This window comes from Furipterus horrens, unplaced genomic scaffold (genome assembly GCF_987537825.1).
Source record: "Furipterus horrens unplaced genomic scaffold, mFurHor1.1.pri manual_scaffold_3, whole genome shotgun sequence".
Taxonomy (NCBI): Eukaryota; Metazoa; Chordata; class Mammalia; order Chiroptera; family Furipteridae; genus Furipterus; species Furipterus horrens.
The window spans coordinates 310,453-327,838 of NW_028327173.1; the positions used below are offsets into that span (position 1 = coordinate 310,453).

The 17,386-nt window shown below is 62.8% G+C and overlaps 1 protein-coding gene across 1 annotated transcript; it reads left to right on the top strand.

Annotated features, from left to right (window-relative positions):
- Positions 1–4,189: 4,189 nt before the first annotated feature.
- On the top strand, positions 4,190–16,000 carry TTLL10 (tubulin tyrosine ligase like 10). The gene is made up of 13 exons (XM_090268408.1): positions 4,190–4,240; positions 5,948–6,354; positions 6,911–7,205; positions 7,363–7,481; positions 7,636–7,756; positions 8,527–8,598; positions 9,115–9,200; positions 9,611–9,782; positions 10,672–10,843; positions 11,313–11,453; positions 14,789–14,905; positions 15,252–15,345; positions 15,639–16,000. The coding sequence occupies exons 3-13, from the start codon at positions 6,931–6,933 to the stop codon at positions 15,998–16,000; spliced, it is 1,731 nt and encodes a 576-aa protein (XP_090124534.1). The 5' UTR covers positions 4,190–4,240; positions 5,948–6,354; positions 6,911–6,930.
- The last annotated feature ends 1,386 nt before the right edge of the window (positions 16,001–17,386 follow it).

Below are 17,386 nucleotides of genomic sequence, written 5' to 3' on the forward strand. Positions count from 1 at the left end.
GCATCTTACCGGACAGTGCTGGATTTCTCGGTTCGACTCTAACACTGTCTGGTAACGATGTTCAAAGGTGACCCGCCGCTCGCTGCCGGGACGTGGCCCGAGGACGCGCCGTCCTGCGTCCTAGACTCAGAGCTGGGCTGAGGCCAGGGCTGGCTGGGACACAGGTGGGAGGGAGACTAGTCTCGGCCCGGCCCATAGTGACAGCCCCAGGAGAGGCCAAAGGGCCAGGACACGGGGACTGGAGGAGGACACCAGCCCTGCCCTGCACGTCAACCTCGTCTTGGGACCTGGCCGTCACTCCCAGCGTGCCCCGCCGTCTGCCCCCTTTGCTCCAATGTATTTGCTGCTGCTGGGCTCCGAGGACTTCCCAGAATCGACCAGCCAGCCAGGCAGCAGCCATACCAGGAAAGGCGCTTCCTGGCTGGTCCACAGCCGGCAGCAGCCAGCCACGGCCCCCTTCGAGCCCCTCCCGCCTCCCGCGTCCACTGAGACTGTCCTAGGGTGCCCCAGCCACACACACCGTTGGGAGCTGGCCCTCTTTAGAGGCCCCAGGTGGGAGGGGTCCGCGGTGGGCACTGACCTCTCATAGTGCTCTTACTGTCAGGGGGACATGCTCCCACGGGCCACCTGAGTCCCAGGAGCGATGGGCTGTCCAGGCAATCTGCCCCAGCCCACAGGCCAGTATCCCGCCCCCACCACAGCCCCCAGTGTCACAGATAAAAATGGGAACATAGTCTGAAACCGAGGCCAGAGGCTCCTGGTTTTATCTCTTTGACCTGAAGCCAGGACTTGGGCCCTCAGACCTACCGGCAGACATCCATGGGGAAGCCCTTCAGCCCAAGAACCCCACCCTGCCCAGGCCCAGCTGGTCTTCCAGGGGAGGAGGGTCTGCCCCTGGCCTCCTGTTACTCATTAACTGAGTGCTGACTCAGGGTCAAGTGTGGGGCAACCAGATGCTCCAGCTGTGCACACACATGTGTACGTGCTGGGATGGGGTCTGTGGGAGGCCCTCCTCAGAGCAGCCCAAGGGCAAGGCCGGTCCTGGGAGGCTCCAGCCAGAAGTCAGGACACGGGGTGTGGGGATGGGATGCTGCTCTGCAGACTCTGGAGGGGCTGGGGGTCCTGCCACCCAGCCGATGCCGCAGGACAGGCAGCCTGCGATGGGCGTCTTACCAGACACGGTTAGACCTGGGTCCTTCTGTCTAATACTGTCTGGTAATGCCGTCCATCCACGGCCTGGTCACCGTCGGAGGAGGGGCCCCTCGCCGGACGCTGGGTGGAGGCTGAGGCCCACTGTCCCTCGGGACCAGCAGTGGCTCCGACCAGGCGGTACACACCTACCCTCGTGTCCCCCCCGCGGCACAGGCCGCACCGGACACCTGTAGCCCTCGTCGCCCCGACAGGGGGGCAGACTGCTGACCCTGGGCTAGGCTTCCTGTTGCAACCACAATAAATTATTGGGGTGATTAAAGGTGTGGACCACCGGGGACTGACTTCCGATCACCTTGGGGCACAGCCCACCCCCGCAGCAGCCCAGAGGGCCCTACACTAGGGTCCTTGTGCAGCCACCATGCTCTGGGCCCAGCCATGGGGCTAGAAGAGATGGGAGTGCCATCAGCCTCCTGCCCCCTGCAGCCCAGCCTGGGACCCTCTCCAGGAAGGTGACCTCATCCTTCATCCCCAATCTGTACCAGGCAGGGGAGCCTCAGGAGGACAAGATGGACATGGCCCTAGCCCCCAACCCCCAGCCCAGAGTTGGGAAGAGCACCCCAGAGACCGTGGGCTGCCGCTCCCACTCCCAGCAGCATCAGGTGGCCAGAGAGTGCTGGGAGGGAGGGCTGGGACAGGCAGGGTGCAGACGCCACCTTCCTTCCTCGGGTCTCAGCTCAGGGCCCCCACCAGGTCCCCATGAGCTATTTCTGGGGCCTAGGAAGTTGGGGGGCATGCTCTCCTGGTGCCATGCACTGCCCCCCCCACCCTGCTCCCTCTGCTCCCCCCACTGTAGCTCATTGAGATGTGGTGTCTAAAGCTGTCCCCAAATCCAAACTCTGATGCCAACCCCACCCCTAGCCTTGTGGCTGTCCCTCAGAGACTCTTCCTTCTCCTGAGAGCTCCCAGCAGGTCCCAGATCCCAGGGCCTGACCCATGACTTTGCAAAGGACCCACTGAAGACAGAGCCCCAGACCCTGCATCAAACCAAGGGCTCTCTTGATGGAGGGGGTAAGCCCCCCCCCCGGGGTCCTGGGGGAGGTTCCCGTGCCTCCCCCTCTGCCCCTCTCTCTCCCCAAGTCTTCCCTGAACACAATCTGCACAGCCAAGTTCTAGAGCAGGAAGAAAGGGGGTGAGAGTGGCCCCAGAAGTCCTCCCTGAGCAGGTGTCCAAGAGTGACCCTGCAGACACGGGCAGGAGCCAAGCAGAGACCAGAGGCTGCCTGGCCCCCGTGAGGGGTGTCCAGGACGCTGGCCCCAGCCCCAGCCCAGGTGTCCCCCGGGCCCTTCCGCTGGCACCATGGCCCCAGAGGGGGCCAAAGCGGCCCTCCTGCCTGCCGCACACCCAGGCCAGGAGCCCCCACTCTGCTGTGATGGAGGCTGGGGCCGGGGCAGTGCCACACCACCCAGTTTTTCTGGTTATGAAGCAGTCTTGGAGTTGGAATTCGTGTCATAGAGTGGGGTCACCTCCCCAGAGCCCTGAGGAACTGGGGACCAGGGTGGTTCGGCTGGCTCAGGAGCCCCAGAGCCCCAAGGAGGGAGGAGAGCTGTGGCGTTGGAGCTCTGCCAAGGGGAAGAGGAACGGCTTAAAGGGGACCCCAAGCTGAGGGCCACCAGCTCCCAAGTTCAGGATTTCCCACTGCTCGGCCGAGGACGCTCTCCCTGCCAGCACAGCGGCCAGGCTGAGACCACGGCCCAGCAGGACGGGCCCCAGCACCCAGCACAAGCAGGCGTGGAGCGCAGGGCTGCGGCTGCCTCTGGGGGGTCACTGGAGCCTCCCTGCAGTGAGGGTGAAGACCGGGACTCTCAAAAGTGAGGGGGGCTTCAAGGGCTGTGTGGGTCTTCCAGGGCGGCCACAGCATACAACCCGCAGTTCAGAGGCCAGAGCCAGGAACGGGGTGGGAGGGAGCCCCCTCTGAGGCTCCCAGAGGGGGTCCTTCCTGCCTGAACGGCCTCGTTGGTGGCTCCAGGCGTCCCTGGGCTTGGGGCCCCTCCGCCTCTGCCCCCATCTCCATGCGTCTTCTCCCCTGTGTCTCCTTGCCTGCCTGCCTCCCCATGTGAGGACACTGGTCCCCGGTTTCGGGTCCTCAGAGAGCCCAGGAGGAACTCAGCTCACGACCCCTAACTTAATCACAACTGCAAAGACCCTTTTCCCAAGTGAAGTCACATCTGCGGGTTCTGGGGCTGAGAATGTGGATACATTTGGGGGCCACCACCCAGCCCCATAAGAAGCAAAGGCCCCCCAAGCAGAGAAACCCTCGTGGCCCCTATAAGGCCATGGGGAGGCAGAGGCACAGCCCCAAGTGCCGTTTTGTAAAGTGGGGGCCCCCCTGCTGGGCCCTGGTGAAGGAGGCGCAACAGAGCCCCCCCAGAGCCCCGCGAACACTAGGAACACTACGGGGTCAGGTCTGGGGTCTGAGCATGGGAGTGGGGGTCTGCGAAGGCTCAGGGCTGAGCTGGAGGTGCGCCTGATCCCCGCCCTCCCTGCCACCTGCTTGCCTCTGGGCCCTGGGTGGGAGTTGCTGGGAGACGGTTGCCAGGTCACCACTGTGTCCCAGGCAGAGGGCTCACACCAGCTTGTAGGGCAGGTAACAGGGGCAGGTGGGCCCAGAGCAGAGGTCCTGTGCCTTCGGCTGGCCACCAAGGACCCTGAGGAGCAGAGACAGACAAGGGCGGGGAGGGCAGGGGAAGGGCGCCCCCATGCCCCCTGGGCCACAGCGTGAGGGGCAAGGACCCCAGGGCCGGGCTGAGATGGGTGTGCCTCCTGGGGGTGTGGTGGTCTCCCCAGGACCAGCTCCTTCGCCCAGGACCAGGTCTGTCTCCCACGTCCCCATGGACAGCCTGCTCCTGCCCAGGAGGCGCAAGGCTGGTGGGCAATGTGAACACTGCCCAGCACCCGTGTGGCCGAGCGTGTGCTTCTGGGGGGGATGCAGGGCAGGATGCTGACGTCCCCTCGTTCTCTTGGGTGTTTTGTTCAGGTTCCGTTCATCACGCCCCAGCGCAGTGCCCTGCCGGTCTTTGTATCTGACCAGGTAAAAAGTTTCCTTCCCGGTCGGTTATAGTTTTCACACAGCCCAGCCCAGTGCTGTCCCGACACGGTGTCGGGGGCCGTCCTCGCCCGCGGACACGGCGCGCCCCAGCCGCGCTTTGCGGGCGTAACACTTGGTCTCTGCATGTAGACTCTGTCCTCCGGGGACAGCGCGCGCAGGCCTGGGCACGGGGCTCGGGAGCGGCGCTGCAGCCACAGCCGCCCGGCAGCGCGGACGCCGCACCGACCGCGCACGTATCCTTGCTAACGTTTATGAGAAGAAATGACAGCTCATGGCCTTATTCTTTGTGAAAATAATAACTCCACGGTCAGAAAAGCCACCTAGGGGCAGGAGGCAGTGTCTCCACCACGCGGCCACCTCCCCTCTCAAGGCCAGCTCCCTGGGCGGCGCCGGCCACCGCCTCCGCCGCCTCCGCCCGCACTGCTCAGGCTGCCCGCCGCCGGGCTGGGGAGCGGCTGGCCCCTCGTGACCACACGCTCCTGTCACGCCTTCCGGCCTCTGCTACCAGCTGACTCAAGGGACCCTCAGAGTCCTGCTGGCCCCCTGTGCATGAGCTGCAGCTGCTTCAAGGGTGGAGAGCTGAAGCGCAGACAGGAGGTGCTGTGCTGGGTCTCGGCTCAGAGCTTTTCTCAGGAGCTGCGCTGAGGGGCCACCAGAGCCCACCCTCTGCTCTCCAGGGTCACCGTCCCCGCCACCATCTCCACAGGCGCCTTCAGGTCCACCTGCTTCCTGCTTCCGCCCTCCTGCCTCCTGGCTGAGCTGAGATGGCCTGTGTGTTGCATTTCTAGTTCCCATGCCTCCAGGACAGCCCCGCCCTCCCAGGGCTCCTCCCACTCCCCCCCCCCCAGCGTGTTCCACGGACAGTTCCTTTGGCATCTGTGCCACCCATGTCTCCCTCTCCTCTTCCTCTGTGCGTGCGTGACTGTCTGCATGCTTCCGTGTGTGTACTTGTGTGTCTGTGTTGTTTGTATATCTCTGTGTGTACATCTGTGCATCTGTGTGTGTGAGTCTGCGTGTCTGAGTCTGTCTGCCTCTCACAACCGGGGGCCTCCCTCAGGTGCCTGCTGACACAGTGGCCACTTCGGACGGCTGTGGGGAAGGACAGGATGTCGGTATCTTGGGGATGGTCCTCCATCCTCAGCAGGACGCCTCAGACCTGCTTCTGGGTGCTGGGAGCCAGGCCAGCCCGGACACTCAGCCTCCTCCAAGGAGCCCTCCCACTCTGGGTGGAGCGAGGCTGGACCAGGAGGAGGTGTAAGCCTCTCCCTCTCCTGCCACACTTGGCCCTGCAACTGCACATGCTGCTGCCCTAAGCAGAGACGGAGGCCCTGGGCAGCATTTCTCGGAGGGCCAGCTGGGTGTCTGCACAGTGACCGGCACCTGGTGCAGGGCCGCAGCCCTCCATCCCACTTCCCCAGGGTGCCCACCTCTGCCCTGTGTTCTCAGTCCTGCCTGCATAAAGTCCTCGCCTCCCAGGCCGCCCCCAGATCAGGAAGGACGTGTTAGGGGAGGCTGAAAGTTCTGAGATGGTCCCAGGTGCTCAAAGCAAGGACCCTGGGGCCAGCCTGGGGCAGCCTCGGGGACTCCCTAGCACCTCACTGCCAGGCCCCCTCAGACACAGAGTGCCTCCACCCCAAGGCCTGGGTGCACCTCCCAACCCCTGAAGGCCTGACAGTCACCTCCTTACAGGCAGCAGGGAGGCCAGACAGACCGTCCTGGCACGGGAGGCCTCGCCCAGGACAGACCGAATGCAGAGACCACCCTGCCCCTGAGGGGCACCAGACCCCACAGTCACCGTGGAGACCGGAGCCGGCTACCAGCAGAAACCCACGTCCAAGGCCCCAGGAGGCGCCCCCGCACTGGCAGGGTGGGCCCGATCTGGGGGCTAGGACTCCGAGCTGCAAGAAGGTCCTGCAGACGGGTGGGGGCAGCATCTTCCCATAGGTGCCCCCGCCTCACTGTTCCCACACCTGTGGCCCACAACCACACCTGCTTCATCCATCGCCAGGGACCGCTCCCTCAGACCAACGTCGGCACTAAGAGAGGCAGGCGGTCAAGGATTGCAGAGGTCTGGCGGAGCCGCCCCCGGGGCCCAGGTGAGTACAGTCCTGGGATGGTTTCCCTGGGGCCTGGCACCCCTTTCCAGGGAAGGTGATCTAGTAGGGGCACCCCACACAGCCACGCCCCAGGAGAGGGGCCAGCGGACTGCGGTCTGAGTAGGCATGGCAGGTGGGGGGCACGTCTCCTCTCCACAGTCTGGCAGGCACTCTGCTGCCCCAGTACCCAGCCCCTGCCCAGGGCAGGGCAGTCCATCACCCTGGCCGGACATGGGTCACCCGTGACGTCATGATGGACATTGTGATCCTTGCCCTCCTGGGCATGTCCTTGTGCCATGTCCACCCTGGCTCCAGCCTCACATCCTCGCCCCTTACCTGCACCAAGCTCTGCCCTGTTGGTGAGGAGGGACCCTGCCCATGACAAGGCTGACCCTGAAGGGTGGTGACCATCCCCTCTCTCCTAGGAGGCATGGCAGGCCCAGGCCCACTGGTCAGGCCTGCGCCTGGGATGAGATAGGCCCAGAGGAGCCGGGAGCACTGCCCGGGGGCTGCCAGAAATGGGCCGGAATCTGAGTGTGCACCGCCTTGTTGACAGGCTGGGCCCACGAGAGACCGATGGGGAGCAGCCGAGAGGACAGGCTTCTGCGTCAGCTAGGCCAGCCAGACCACGATGCAGGTGGGCTCAGGCAGGGCTGGCAGGGGGTGGGAAAGCCTCCCACCAGACCAGAGCCTCAGACCACCCACCTGTCCACAGACCCCCCCGAGGATACTGTCGCTGCCAGGTCCCAAGCCCCCCTCCCGAAGAGGCACCAGCTAGGAGGGGAGAAGCAACCGCCCAGCACTGGGTGTGGCCCTTTCTTCTACATCGGAGGCACCAACGGGGCCTCCATGTGAGTGGGGGCCTCAGGCCAGACCCAGTCTGACTGCCCCCAGGGCCCAGCCTTCCTGGGCTCTCCCACCTGAGGTCCCCTTGCCCCCTCCCTGGCATGCCCATCCCTCCCCCAGGTCCTAAGGCCCCAGAGTCAGAGCTGTGCCTCCGTCCCACAGAATCAGCTCCTACTGCACAAGCAAGGGCTGGCAGCGCATCCAGGACAGCCGGCGGGAGGACTACAGGCTCAAGTGGTGTGAGACCAAGTGTCGGGACAGCTACGCCGCCTTCCGGGAAGGTAGCCGGAGGGCTCAGGGCTGCAGCCAACAAGGGCAACCGGGGCCAGAGCATGGGAGAGGGGCCCCCCTGCTCCACGCCAGGAGCTCCCAGTGGCTGGGGTGGCGAGGCCCTGTGGCGGTCACCACATGCCGCCCGGGGCTTTGCTGTGCCAGGTGAGCAGCTCCTGTACCAGCTCCCCAACAACAGACTGCTCACCACCAAGATCGGGCTTCTCAGCACCCTCAGGGAGCACTCCGGGGTCACCAGCAAGGCTTCACCATGCACACAGGCCACGTATGTCCTCCTTGGCCCCCACCACTGCCGGTACCACCGTCAACCCACCCCGTCCCTCCTCCGCTCACCCACCCTTCTGACTTGTCTGCCAGTCGCGTGGCCTGACCACCCTCCATTCTGTCCACCAGCTACACCCACCCACCCACCCAGCTTCCTGTAGCCCCATCCACGTACTCACCAATCTCTCTCCACCCCAAACACCTGCCACCCATTACACGCCCCAGCCCCCCCCAGAGTCCTTACACACACCCACTGGTGTCCCTCATTTAGTCATTCACTGCCCACCCGCATACCTCTTACCACAGACCCTCCACGCCACTGTGCATCTGCACCCTTCACCCAGCACGCAGCTGTGTCTGAGCCGCTCACGGATTCCTCCGTCTGGTGTCCACCTGTCTACTTATTTATTGCCCAACCATTGACACACCTGCCCACCCACCCAGCCACTGTCCAACCCCCACCAGGCAGGTAGCCCACCTCACCTGGTCACCATGGCACCATCTTCACATCAACTCGTCAAGCTGCCCGCCTCCACCCCCACCCCCACCTCAGTCAGCAACTGTCCCCATTTCCCTCCAGGCATCTGTTACCCACCAGGTCACCTGCCCATCCTCCCACCTGCTTCCACCCCAAACCCACTTACCCAGCCACCACCTGTGCACATACCCAGCTACCGACCTCAGCGCCCCCACCCATCCCCTACCCATCCCGTCCTGCACATGCTGCTGAGTGGACACTCAGGCCAGGCCCTGTGTCGCTCTGGGGAACAGATCTGGAAAGGACACAGCGCCCACCCTGGAGGAGCGCCCATGGACAAGCCCAGGATGCCTTGGACCGCAGAGGTAGACACACTTAGTTCAGCTGGGAGGGGCCATTCTGCCCTCAATGGAAGGATGGCCTGGTGGTTGACCACAAGGGACTGCAGGGTATCCCACGCTGGAGGCCGAGGGCCGGGAGCACTCAGGAACGCGAACGCGTGCTTGCTGCAGGCCCGACTGTCCCAACAGACGGCTCCCACGTGCCTGAGCCACGCGCTTAGCGGAGCGGCAGGGGGCGGGGGAAGAGCAGGGAAGTGGAGACCGGCCAGGTGCCCGTAAGCAGCCTGCGGAGAAGCCAGGTGTACAAGGAGTGGGCGCCGCAAGTGCTGTGGCAAGGGAACAGGGTGCAGAGGCTTCAGAGAGAACAGCCCGGGGTGGGGGTGGGGTGTAGAGGAAACCGGGGAGCCTGGAGCCCCACCCAGCTTCCAGAGGCCACGCTCCCTCCACCCCGCCCCCAGGTCAAACCCCCAGAACGCCGACCTAGCCTGCGGGGGAGGGAGAGAGCCCTCCCAGTGCCTCCCCACCTCCTTGCTCCCCCAGGTTCCTGAAAATGGAAGAATTTTTCCCAGAGACCTACCGTCTGGACATCAGAGATGAGAGAGAGGCATTCTTCACGCTCTTCGACGGTGAGAGGCTGCGGGACGCCAGGCCCGCCCTGGGGAGATGCGTTCAGGGCGGTACCAAGGCTGGGGCGTGGTTAGGCAGGGCCAGGGCCGGGGTCGCTGCACGTGGGCGCGAGATCAAGGACAGGGGAGAGTGGAGCCAGGTGGGCAGGATCACGGCTGTTAGCGCAGTCGGGGCGGTAGCTACGCTGGGTCTGGTAGAGCGCCGGCAGACCTGAGAGGGGCGTGGTTTCGGGTGGGGGCGTGGCCAGGTTGGGGTGGGCGTGGTCTAGGCAGAGGTTGGAGGTGGGGTTGGACCGTGGGTGGAGCCCTAGGGCTAGGTGGGCGTGGTCATGACCGTGGCTGTGTGGGAGGGGCTGGTGGGCAAGGTCAGGGTCTTGGGCGGCCCGGGACTCAGGGGGCTCTCTCTGCAGAAACCCAGACGTGGATCTGCAAGCCCACCGCCTCCAATCAGGGCAAAGGCATCTTTCTGCTCAGGAACCAGGAGGAAGTCGCCGCCCTCCAGGCCAAGACCCAGAGCATCGAGGAAGGACCCATCCACCGCAAAATGCCCTTCCGGGTGCCTCAAGCTCGGATTGTGCAGAGGTCTTGGGCCTGTACACCACGGGGGTCGTCAGTGGGCTTGGGGCCGCCCCTGGGCCCTGCTGGTGCCTGTGAGGGGCTCGTGGGGGTCTCGGGACCCACAGATAAGTCCTTGGCTGTGGAAGGTGGCAGTCCCCCCAGCCTGGCCCCTGAGTAGCCAGCAGAGGTGGAGGTGTCACATCCAGTAGAGGTGGCAGAGGAGATGGGCCCCCTGGACAGAGGCTCCTGGACATGGGGACGGAGCAGGGAGGACCTGGTCGGTTTGTCCCCTGCATGGGCACTGCTCCTCTGTCCTGCAGGAAGCCTACCCAGGCAGCCACAGCCTCAGGTCTACAGGCAGAGCTTGTCCCTCCCTATACCCCTCTGCCTCTGGGCAGAGTCCATACCCTAGTCTCACCCCAGAAAGGTCCCTCTGGAGCTCCCCATCTGCCAATGGGACCACAGTCCTGTCTCAGCTGTCGCCTGCCACCCTCCTCTCCCCATGGCTGTCCCTAGCTGCTGTTCCCAACCCACGTCTTTAGTCCTACAGCTTCCTCCATCTGGGATGTCCCCTCCCTGCCTCTTCAATGCCACTCACCCTTTGAGGCACACAATCAGTCCTGCCTCCTCTTCCAGGCAGTCCTCCCTGCCCAGGGGCCTAGTCTCCCAGTGAAAGCTGCAGCTTGGGGCACCCCAGACATGAAGGGGGCTGAGATCCAGGATCCCCTGAACTGTTTAGGCTCAGAAATGTCCCTCTACCAACAGACATGCATGCAGCCAGGGAAGGGAGCCCACAGGTCACACCTGGGGCAGGTGCTGGGGGTACTGAGGAACTGGCCCAGGCCCAGGTTGGGGTGAAGAGACACACACAGGCCAGGCTGGCCACGTGCTCAGCCCTCGTGTGCCCACGCAGGTACATCCAGAACCCGCTGCTGCTGGATGGGAAGAAGTTTGACGTGCGTGCCTACCTGCTCATCGCCTGCGCCGAGCCGTACATGGTCTTCTTCGGCCACGGCTACGCACGCCTCACCCTCAGCCTTTATGATCCCCATTCCCAAGACCTGAGTGGCCACCTGACCAACCAGGTGAGAGCCCTCCCTGCAGCCTTGGGACAAGATCCCTGCCCTGGAGTGCAGACAGGGCTCAGTCCCATCGGTGGCCCAGCCCCTGAGGTGGCCTGGGCTCAGATCACCTCACACCTTCAGCCACTGCAGGGCGTGCTGGTGACGTGACCCAGAACCCTGCACCCACACACTGCTGGTTCCCTCCGGGTGTGGATGAGGCATGGGGAGGGGGAGGAGCCAGGCTAGGGGTCTCTGTGAGGGCCTCAGTGCAGACAGCCAGCGGGCCAGAGGTCTCCGCGGAAGGTTGTAATGGGAAGAGTAGGCGGGGGCCGTCCATGAGGATCAGGGGGGAACTGGTGGCTGAGGAGGTCTCCGTGGAAAAGGGTGCTGTGGGAGGGTCTTGGCGGGAGGGTTGCTGTAGGATGCCCTGGGGCCGGGGCCGCTGGATGCTCCGGCGTGGTATCTCCAGGCGCCACACCGCCTCCCCCAGTTCATGCAGAAGAAGAGCCCCCTGTACGAGCTGCTGAAGGAGGACACGGTGTGGAGCATGGAGCACCTCAACCGCTACATCAACGACAAGTTCAGGAGGACCAGGGGCCTCCCCCGAGACTGGGTCTTCACCACCTTCACGGTCCGTGCGCTCCTCATCCCCCACCTGGCGGGAGGGGCCCCGTAGGGTATGTGTGGGGGCGGGGGCCGTGTTTCCCTCGGCGCTGGGCTGGGCCTGAGGTACGCGGACCATCTAGGGGCAGGGGTGCGTCTGTACGAAAGAGGGTGTCTCCCCGTCGGGTGGTGGAAGCTGGCCCCTCCCGCCTTCACCATAGTTCACATTCCCACCAGCAGCATGACTTCTTCCGTCCTCGCCAACACTTCTTCTGTTTCCTAATAGTCAGGAGTGGGTGTGAAGTGGTGCGTCCTTGTGGGCTTGATTTGTACACAGCTGATGATAATGATGTTGAGTACCTTTTCATGTGTTTATTGGCCCCTGTACACCTGCTTTAGAAAATTTTCTGTTCGGACCTGTTGTCCTTCTTTCTTGCTACAGGTCTTTGGATTATGGGTGCTAAACTCCTGCAGATCTGGGAACATTTTCTCCTGTTCTATGAACTCTTTTTCCACTTCCTTGATAATGTTCTTTTTTGAACAAAAGTTTTAGTGTTAGGTGAAGTCCAAGTTTTATCCATCTTTTCTTTAGTTATTCGTGCTTTTGATGCCATATCTAAGAATCCATTGCCAACTCCAAGGTTGGAAATATTTACACATATTTTTCTTCCAAAATAATTTTTTTTAGTTTAGCTTTACATTTATTGAGGTTATTGGCCCATTTTGAGTTTTTTTGTATGGGTATGAGGTAGGGGTCCAAGTTAATTCTTTTGCATGTGGACATCCCATGTCCCAGCGCCATTTGTCAAAGAGACTGTTTTTGACGCATTGTTGGGTTTATTCTGCTTTCACAGTCCTGTTCCAGTGGCGGGGGGTGGGGGGGGGGGGGTTTGAGCCAGAGCCACATGTTTGATGCAGCAGCTTCATTCTGTCCGTGTGTCATGTGATTTTCATGTGATGAACCACTCTTGCATTTCTGGGACAATTCCCCCCAGACACGGTATGTTGTCCTTCAGATGCACTTCTGGGTTTGCTTCGGTTCTCCGTTCAGTGCTTTAGTGTCCACACTCATGAGCAACATTGGTCTGGAGCGTCCTTCTCTGCTGTGTTCATGTGGTTTGGGTGTGTCTCCTCCTTCACTTTGAGGAGGAGGGTCCGCTGTGACAGGTCACGTCCCTGCTGACAGCCACATTCTCTCTGTGTCTTCTGCGAGTTTGCTCCTGCTGTGGTGGGTCGCATCCTGTTTGAGTTCATCCTCTTGGAAGCTCATTGACCTTCTCAGACATGTAGATGGCTTCTCATCAAATTCAGGAACTTTTCTGTCGTTAGGACTTCAGATATTGTCCCTACCGCTTTCTCTCCATCCAGGACGCCCCTGGTGCCCATGGGTCTCTGCAGCTCTTTGTTCTCCCTTCCTTCCTTTCTTCCTTCCTTTTTCCTTTTTCCTTCTGCCCCTCAGACTGGACCGTCTGCGCTGACCAATCCTCCGACAACTCAAATCCGCTGCGCAGCCCCTCTGGTGAACTTTAAATTGCAGTTGTCATACTTTTCAACTCCAGCATCTCCACTTGGTTCCCTTGTATAGTTTAGACCTCTTCCCGGATGCTCTCTTTGGTAAGACATCGTTCTCGTATCTTCCCGTTTCCGCTCTGCGGTTCCAGGACAGAGAGCGTGGCTTTTCCAAGGCTGCCCTGAGCTGGGAGGTGGGGGTGACCCTGACGAGGGCCACTTACAGTGCGACAGAGCTCGCTGTTGTGACCAGGATTTGAGACTTTTCTTCAAGAAGCACTCCTCAAGTTGCTGCAAGCCTTTGGCTCATTTTGAGAGTTCTGAGAAAGTCAATTCTAGCCATTTTTGCCCGTTTTGGGGGGAGGGCATTTCTGGAGTGGCCCGTTGTCAGACCACTGACGTTTTCACTAGTGTTCTCTCTCTCTGTGTTGATCCCACTCCAATGAGGCTTCTTCTCTCTGTTGTGCCACTGAGACACTCATCAAGGTTGCCGGGACCTTCATATTGCCAACCCAGGGGTCAGGGCCCCACGCTCTGATCCCTGACCCGCCAGCCACTTCGGACAGAGCCGCTCGCTGCCTGTGCTCCTTCCCGTGGCTTCCGGGGCCTTGTCGCCTCCATCCGGGTCCCTGTGCTGGTCCCTGTCTCCCGACCTCTGCTCTCTGCAGGCCCGAGTGCTCTGCTCTTTATCTGTCTGCATGGGTGGCGAAAGTCCCTGGCTTCAAACTCTGTCCGTGTGCTCAAGGCCCCGCATTTAAACATCTGGCCCTGACCGCTCTCCTGAGCTTCAGCCGTGCATACCACGGCCACATCTGCAGCCCATCGGCGCCTCAGACTCCACGGCCCTCCTGCTGCTTCTCAGTCGATGGGGGGTCCATCCTTGCGGAGTTTCAGACCACACACCTCGGGGAAGCCCTTCATTCCCCTTCCCACAGCTCAGAGTCATTCATCGGCATCCTGGGCTGGCTCCACCACAGAATACACTCAGAATCACTCCCCCACCTCCCGCCGCCCAAGCCAGCGCCACGGGTCACCTGCACAGTTGCAGCAGCCTCCCAGCCCCTCCCATCTTGGCCCCTCCTGTGCTCTGGTCTCCGGGGTCCTTCCCTGCCCCCACAGTGTGACCGGCGCCACCCTGGTCTCCCACTACCCTGCCCCTTCCAGCCACAGCAGCCTCACCCCTCCTACAACACCTCAGGCTCAGATGCGCCCTTCCTGTCTCCATCCTGCTCGTGGTCTCCACAGTGAGGCCCACCCAGACCAGGCCCCACACAAAGGTACATTACAAAAGTCACCGCAGAACCTTCATCCCCACGCCCTACTTCATTTTATCCATCAGCATTTATTGCTTTCTATGCTGTGCAAAGGGTGTCATGATCTGCAGGCCACAGCTGCTGCCTGTCTCTCCTGCTCCGAAGGATCTGCTCAGGGGCAGACATTCCTCCTACTCTTCTGCACTCTTGCACCTCAGCACCTGCCACACAGCCAGAGTGCCACCTGTGTGCTGAATGAATAAAATGAGACTGACTGAGTCTCGGCTGTAAGCCTATTTCACACTCCAGAAGTGCGAACATGTGGGCAGGTGTGGCTCTGCAGGTGGGAGCACAGGTGGGAGCACAGGTGAGGGCACAGGTGGGAGCACAGGTGGGAGCACAGGTGGGAGCACTGGTGAGGACACAGGTGGGAGCACAGGTGAGGGCACAGGTGGGAGCACAGGTGGGAGCACAGGTGGGAGCACAGCTGAGGGCACAGGTGGGAGCACAGGTGTGGGGTGTGGCTGTGGCTGCTCAGGCCTGGGACGTATAATCAGGGCCTATAGGTGGCATCCAGTCACCCCCTCCCTGCCCCCCGCAGAAGCGGATGCAGCAGATCATGGCCCACTGCTTCCTGGCTGTGAAGTCCAAGCTCGAGTGCAAGCTGGGCTACTTCGACCTCATCGGCTGTGACTTTTTGATTGATGACAACTTCAAGGTGCCATGGAGGCATTCCAGGGTGGTGGGGCCTGGTAGGCAGTGCAAGGAGGCAGGGGGGGTCTGTGCACAGTCTGACCTCCAGCAGACCCCCAGGGGGACCCTATGAACAGACCTCCTTAAGCCCTGGGGGTTCCCTAAGGCTTCACCCTTCCTGTAGCTGGGGCGGCCGCCAAGACCAGACCCTCAGACCCTTGGAGTCTCAGCCACTTGGGAAAATAGGGGGAATGCAGCAATAGAATAGAAGCGACCTGCCCAGGGTCACCTGGCGTACAAGGGACCAGGTCCTCGGCCTCCTGCTGGCCAAGGGGCGGGTAGGCGAGGACGCTGACCACTGCTGGGCCCAGGTATGGCTGCTGGAAATGAACTCCAACCCTGCCCTGCACACCAACTGCAAGGTCCTGAAGGACGTGGTTCCGGGTGTGGTCATGGAGACCCTGGGTGAGGCCCCTGCACAGCCCCCGCCCCCCCCCCCCCAAAAGCCTCCAACTACCCGCTCCGCTGCCTGCCCCGGCTTGCATGAGCCATCCTCCCTCCTCCCCAAGCTTGGACTCCCGCAAACCTAGCTCTACATGCCTTTGCCCCACCTGGGTCCCACCCTGCCCTGCTCCCTCACCTCCTCCTTTGCCCCCAGAACCTGCACCCCAAAGGTGATGCTAGAGAGGCTGGGTTCCTGCCCCTCTCATCCCTCCCAGCCAATGCCCCCCACTCACCGCCTCCCACTCCCCCCCAAGACCTGGCGCTGGAGACCTTCCAGAAGAGTGCGCGAGGCCAGAGGATGTTGCCGCTGTTCGCGCAGCGCCGCTTCGTCCTCCTACACAGCGGTGAGACCGACACGGGGCCTCGCCTGGGGAGCTCCTGCGAGGCCGTGTCCCCCGCGCCCCCGATCCATGCAGCAGACCAGCCGGGTGCACGCCGGCCCAGGCGGCCCCACCACGTGCAGGAGCGCCCCCGGCCTCCCTCCTCCAGCCCCCAGGGCGCCCAGTGCGGCAAGCGTCCCAGCGCAGGCGGCAGGGGCCCGGCGCAGGAGCCCTCCCAGGGCCCAGCTGAGGAGGACCGCGAGGAGCGCAGGAGCGAAGACTACCATGGCTCCTAGGGGCCCTGCCAGGACTGATAAAGGCTGCTTTCCTACATCCACGGCCTTCGGGGCGGCTCGGGCGACCGCCCTGCAGGGTGACGCCCGGGAATTCTTCCAGCCCCACTGACCCTGCCCCACGGCTGGGACCTGTCCTTGGGAGGCACACAGGGGTTGAGGGATGAGGGGTGCTCAGCCCTGCTGGAAGAGGAAATGAACCCCACAGCTGCCTTCACCTGGGGAAGCCATGTGGGCCCTCATCCCCAACCCTCCTACAGCAGCGGCAGGACCCACGGCACCCCTTCCACGTGACCCCCAGGAAAGGTCTCTGATGTCCCCCTGAATTCCCAAAGGAGTGCTTCTCCAGCCCCCTGCCCAGGCCTTCCCACCCCACCCTCTCCCTCCTCTACCCACCCCCTGCCTGCCCCCACAAGTCACAGTTTCTGCCTGGGCCCTCAGGCCACGGCCCCCCCTCCCCGGGCCCCCTACTGTCCACCACCCAGTGGCCCTGACTTCCCAGCTGGCAGGAGCAGGGAACCTAGGTGGGGAGTGAGGGGCACGTGGCCAAGGTGGGTCAGCGCCCTGAAGGATGAGCCGAACCAGCAGGGGCCTCACCCTTGCCATTCCCTGTGTGACCTCGATCCTGTGGGCTCAGCCTCAAGGCTTTGGGGTGACTCGGGGCCTCTGATGTGTCCAAGCCCCCTGCTTTCTCCATCCCTTCCCCCAGCCAGCTGCACCCACCCCAGTCCAAACCCCACGGTCCAGAGAGCCTGCCCAAGGCCCACCCAGCTCTCACACTCTCCTCTCCCAGGGGTCAGCCAAGTCACACACGCTCCAGACCCGCCCACCATTCTGACCTCCAATTCACCCCACACCCCAGCGGCCTCCATCGCAGGCGGGAGGGGCTGCCGGGCCCCCTCTGTGTTCCTGCATTGGAGCTCTGACCAGGAGGGGCTCAGAGCCCGCCTTCCAACGCCATGACCCCGCGGCTCGAAGCAGAGGCAGCTGCGTTCCGATGGGTGCAATGGACGCACCACCGCCAGAGGGCGCCGGGCACCCGCCTTGTCTCCCCACCCCCTGGAGGCTGTCGCCACGGAGCTGGGAGAAGAGGAGGGACTGGGGCCCAGACGAGTAAAGGGAGCCCCTCTGGGTTACAGAGCCCGTGAGGGGCCCATGGCTGGGGCCAGGGAGCAGGGGCTGACCTGTCGGGTCACCACAGCTGCCCAGCCACTGGCCCGCCGAAGCCCTCATTGTCCTGCTTGCTACTGCAGCTTGGTGTGGGGCACCCAGACTAGAGGTCACCGTGTAAGCAGGACCCAGCAGCCTGCGTCCCTGCAATGCATCTTGCGGTCTCTCCATGAGGGACCACGCTCAGCTACTGCTGGCTTTGCAGCCCAGCCGGCCAGC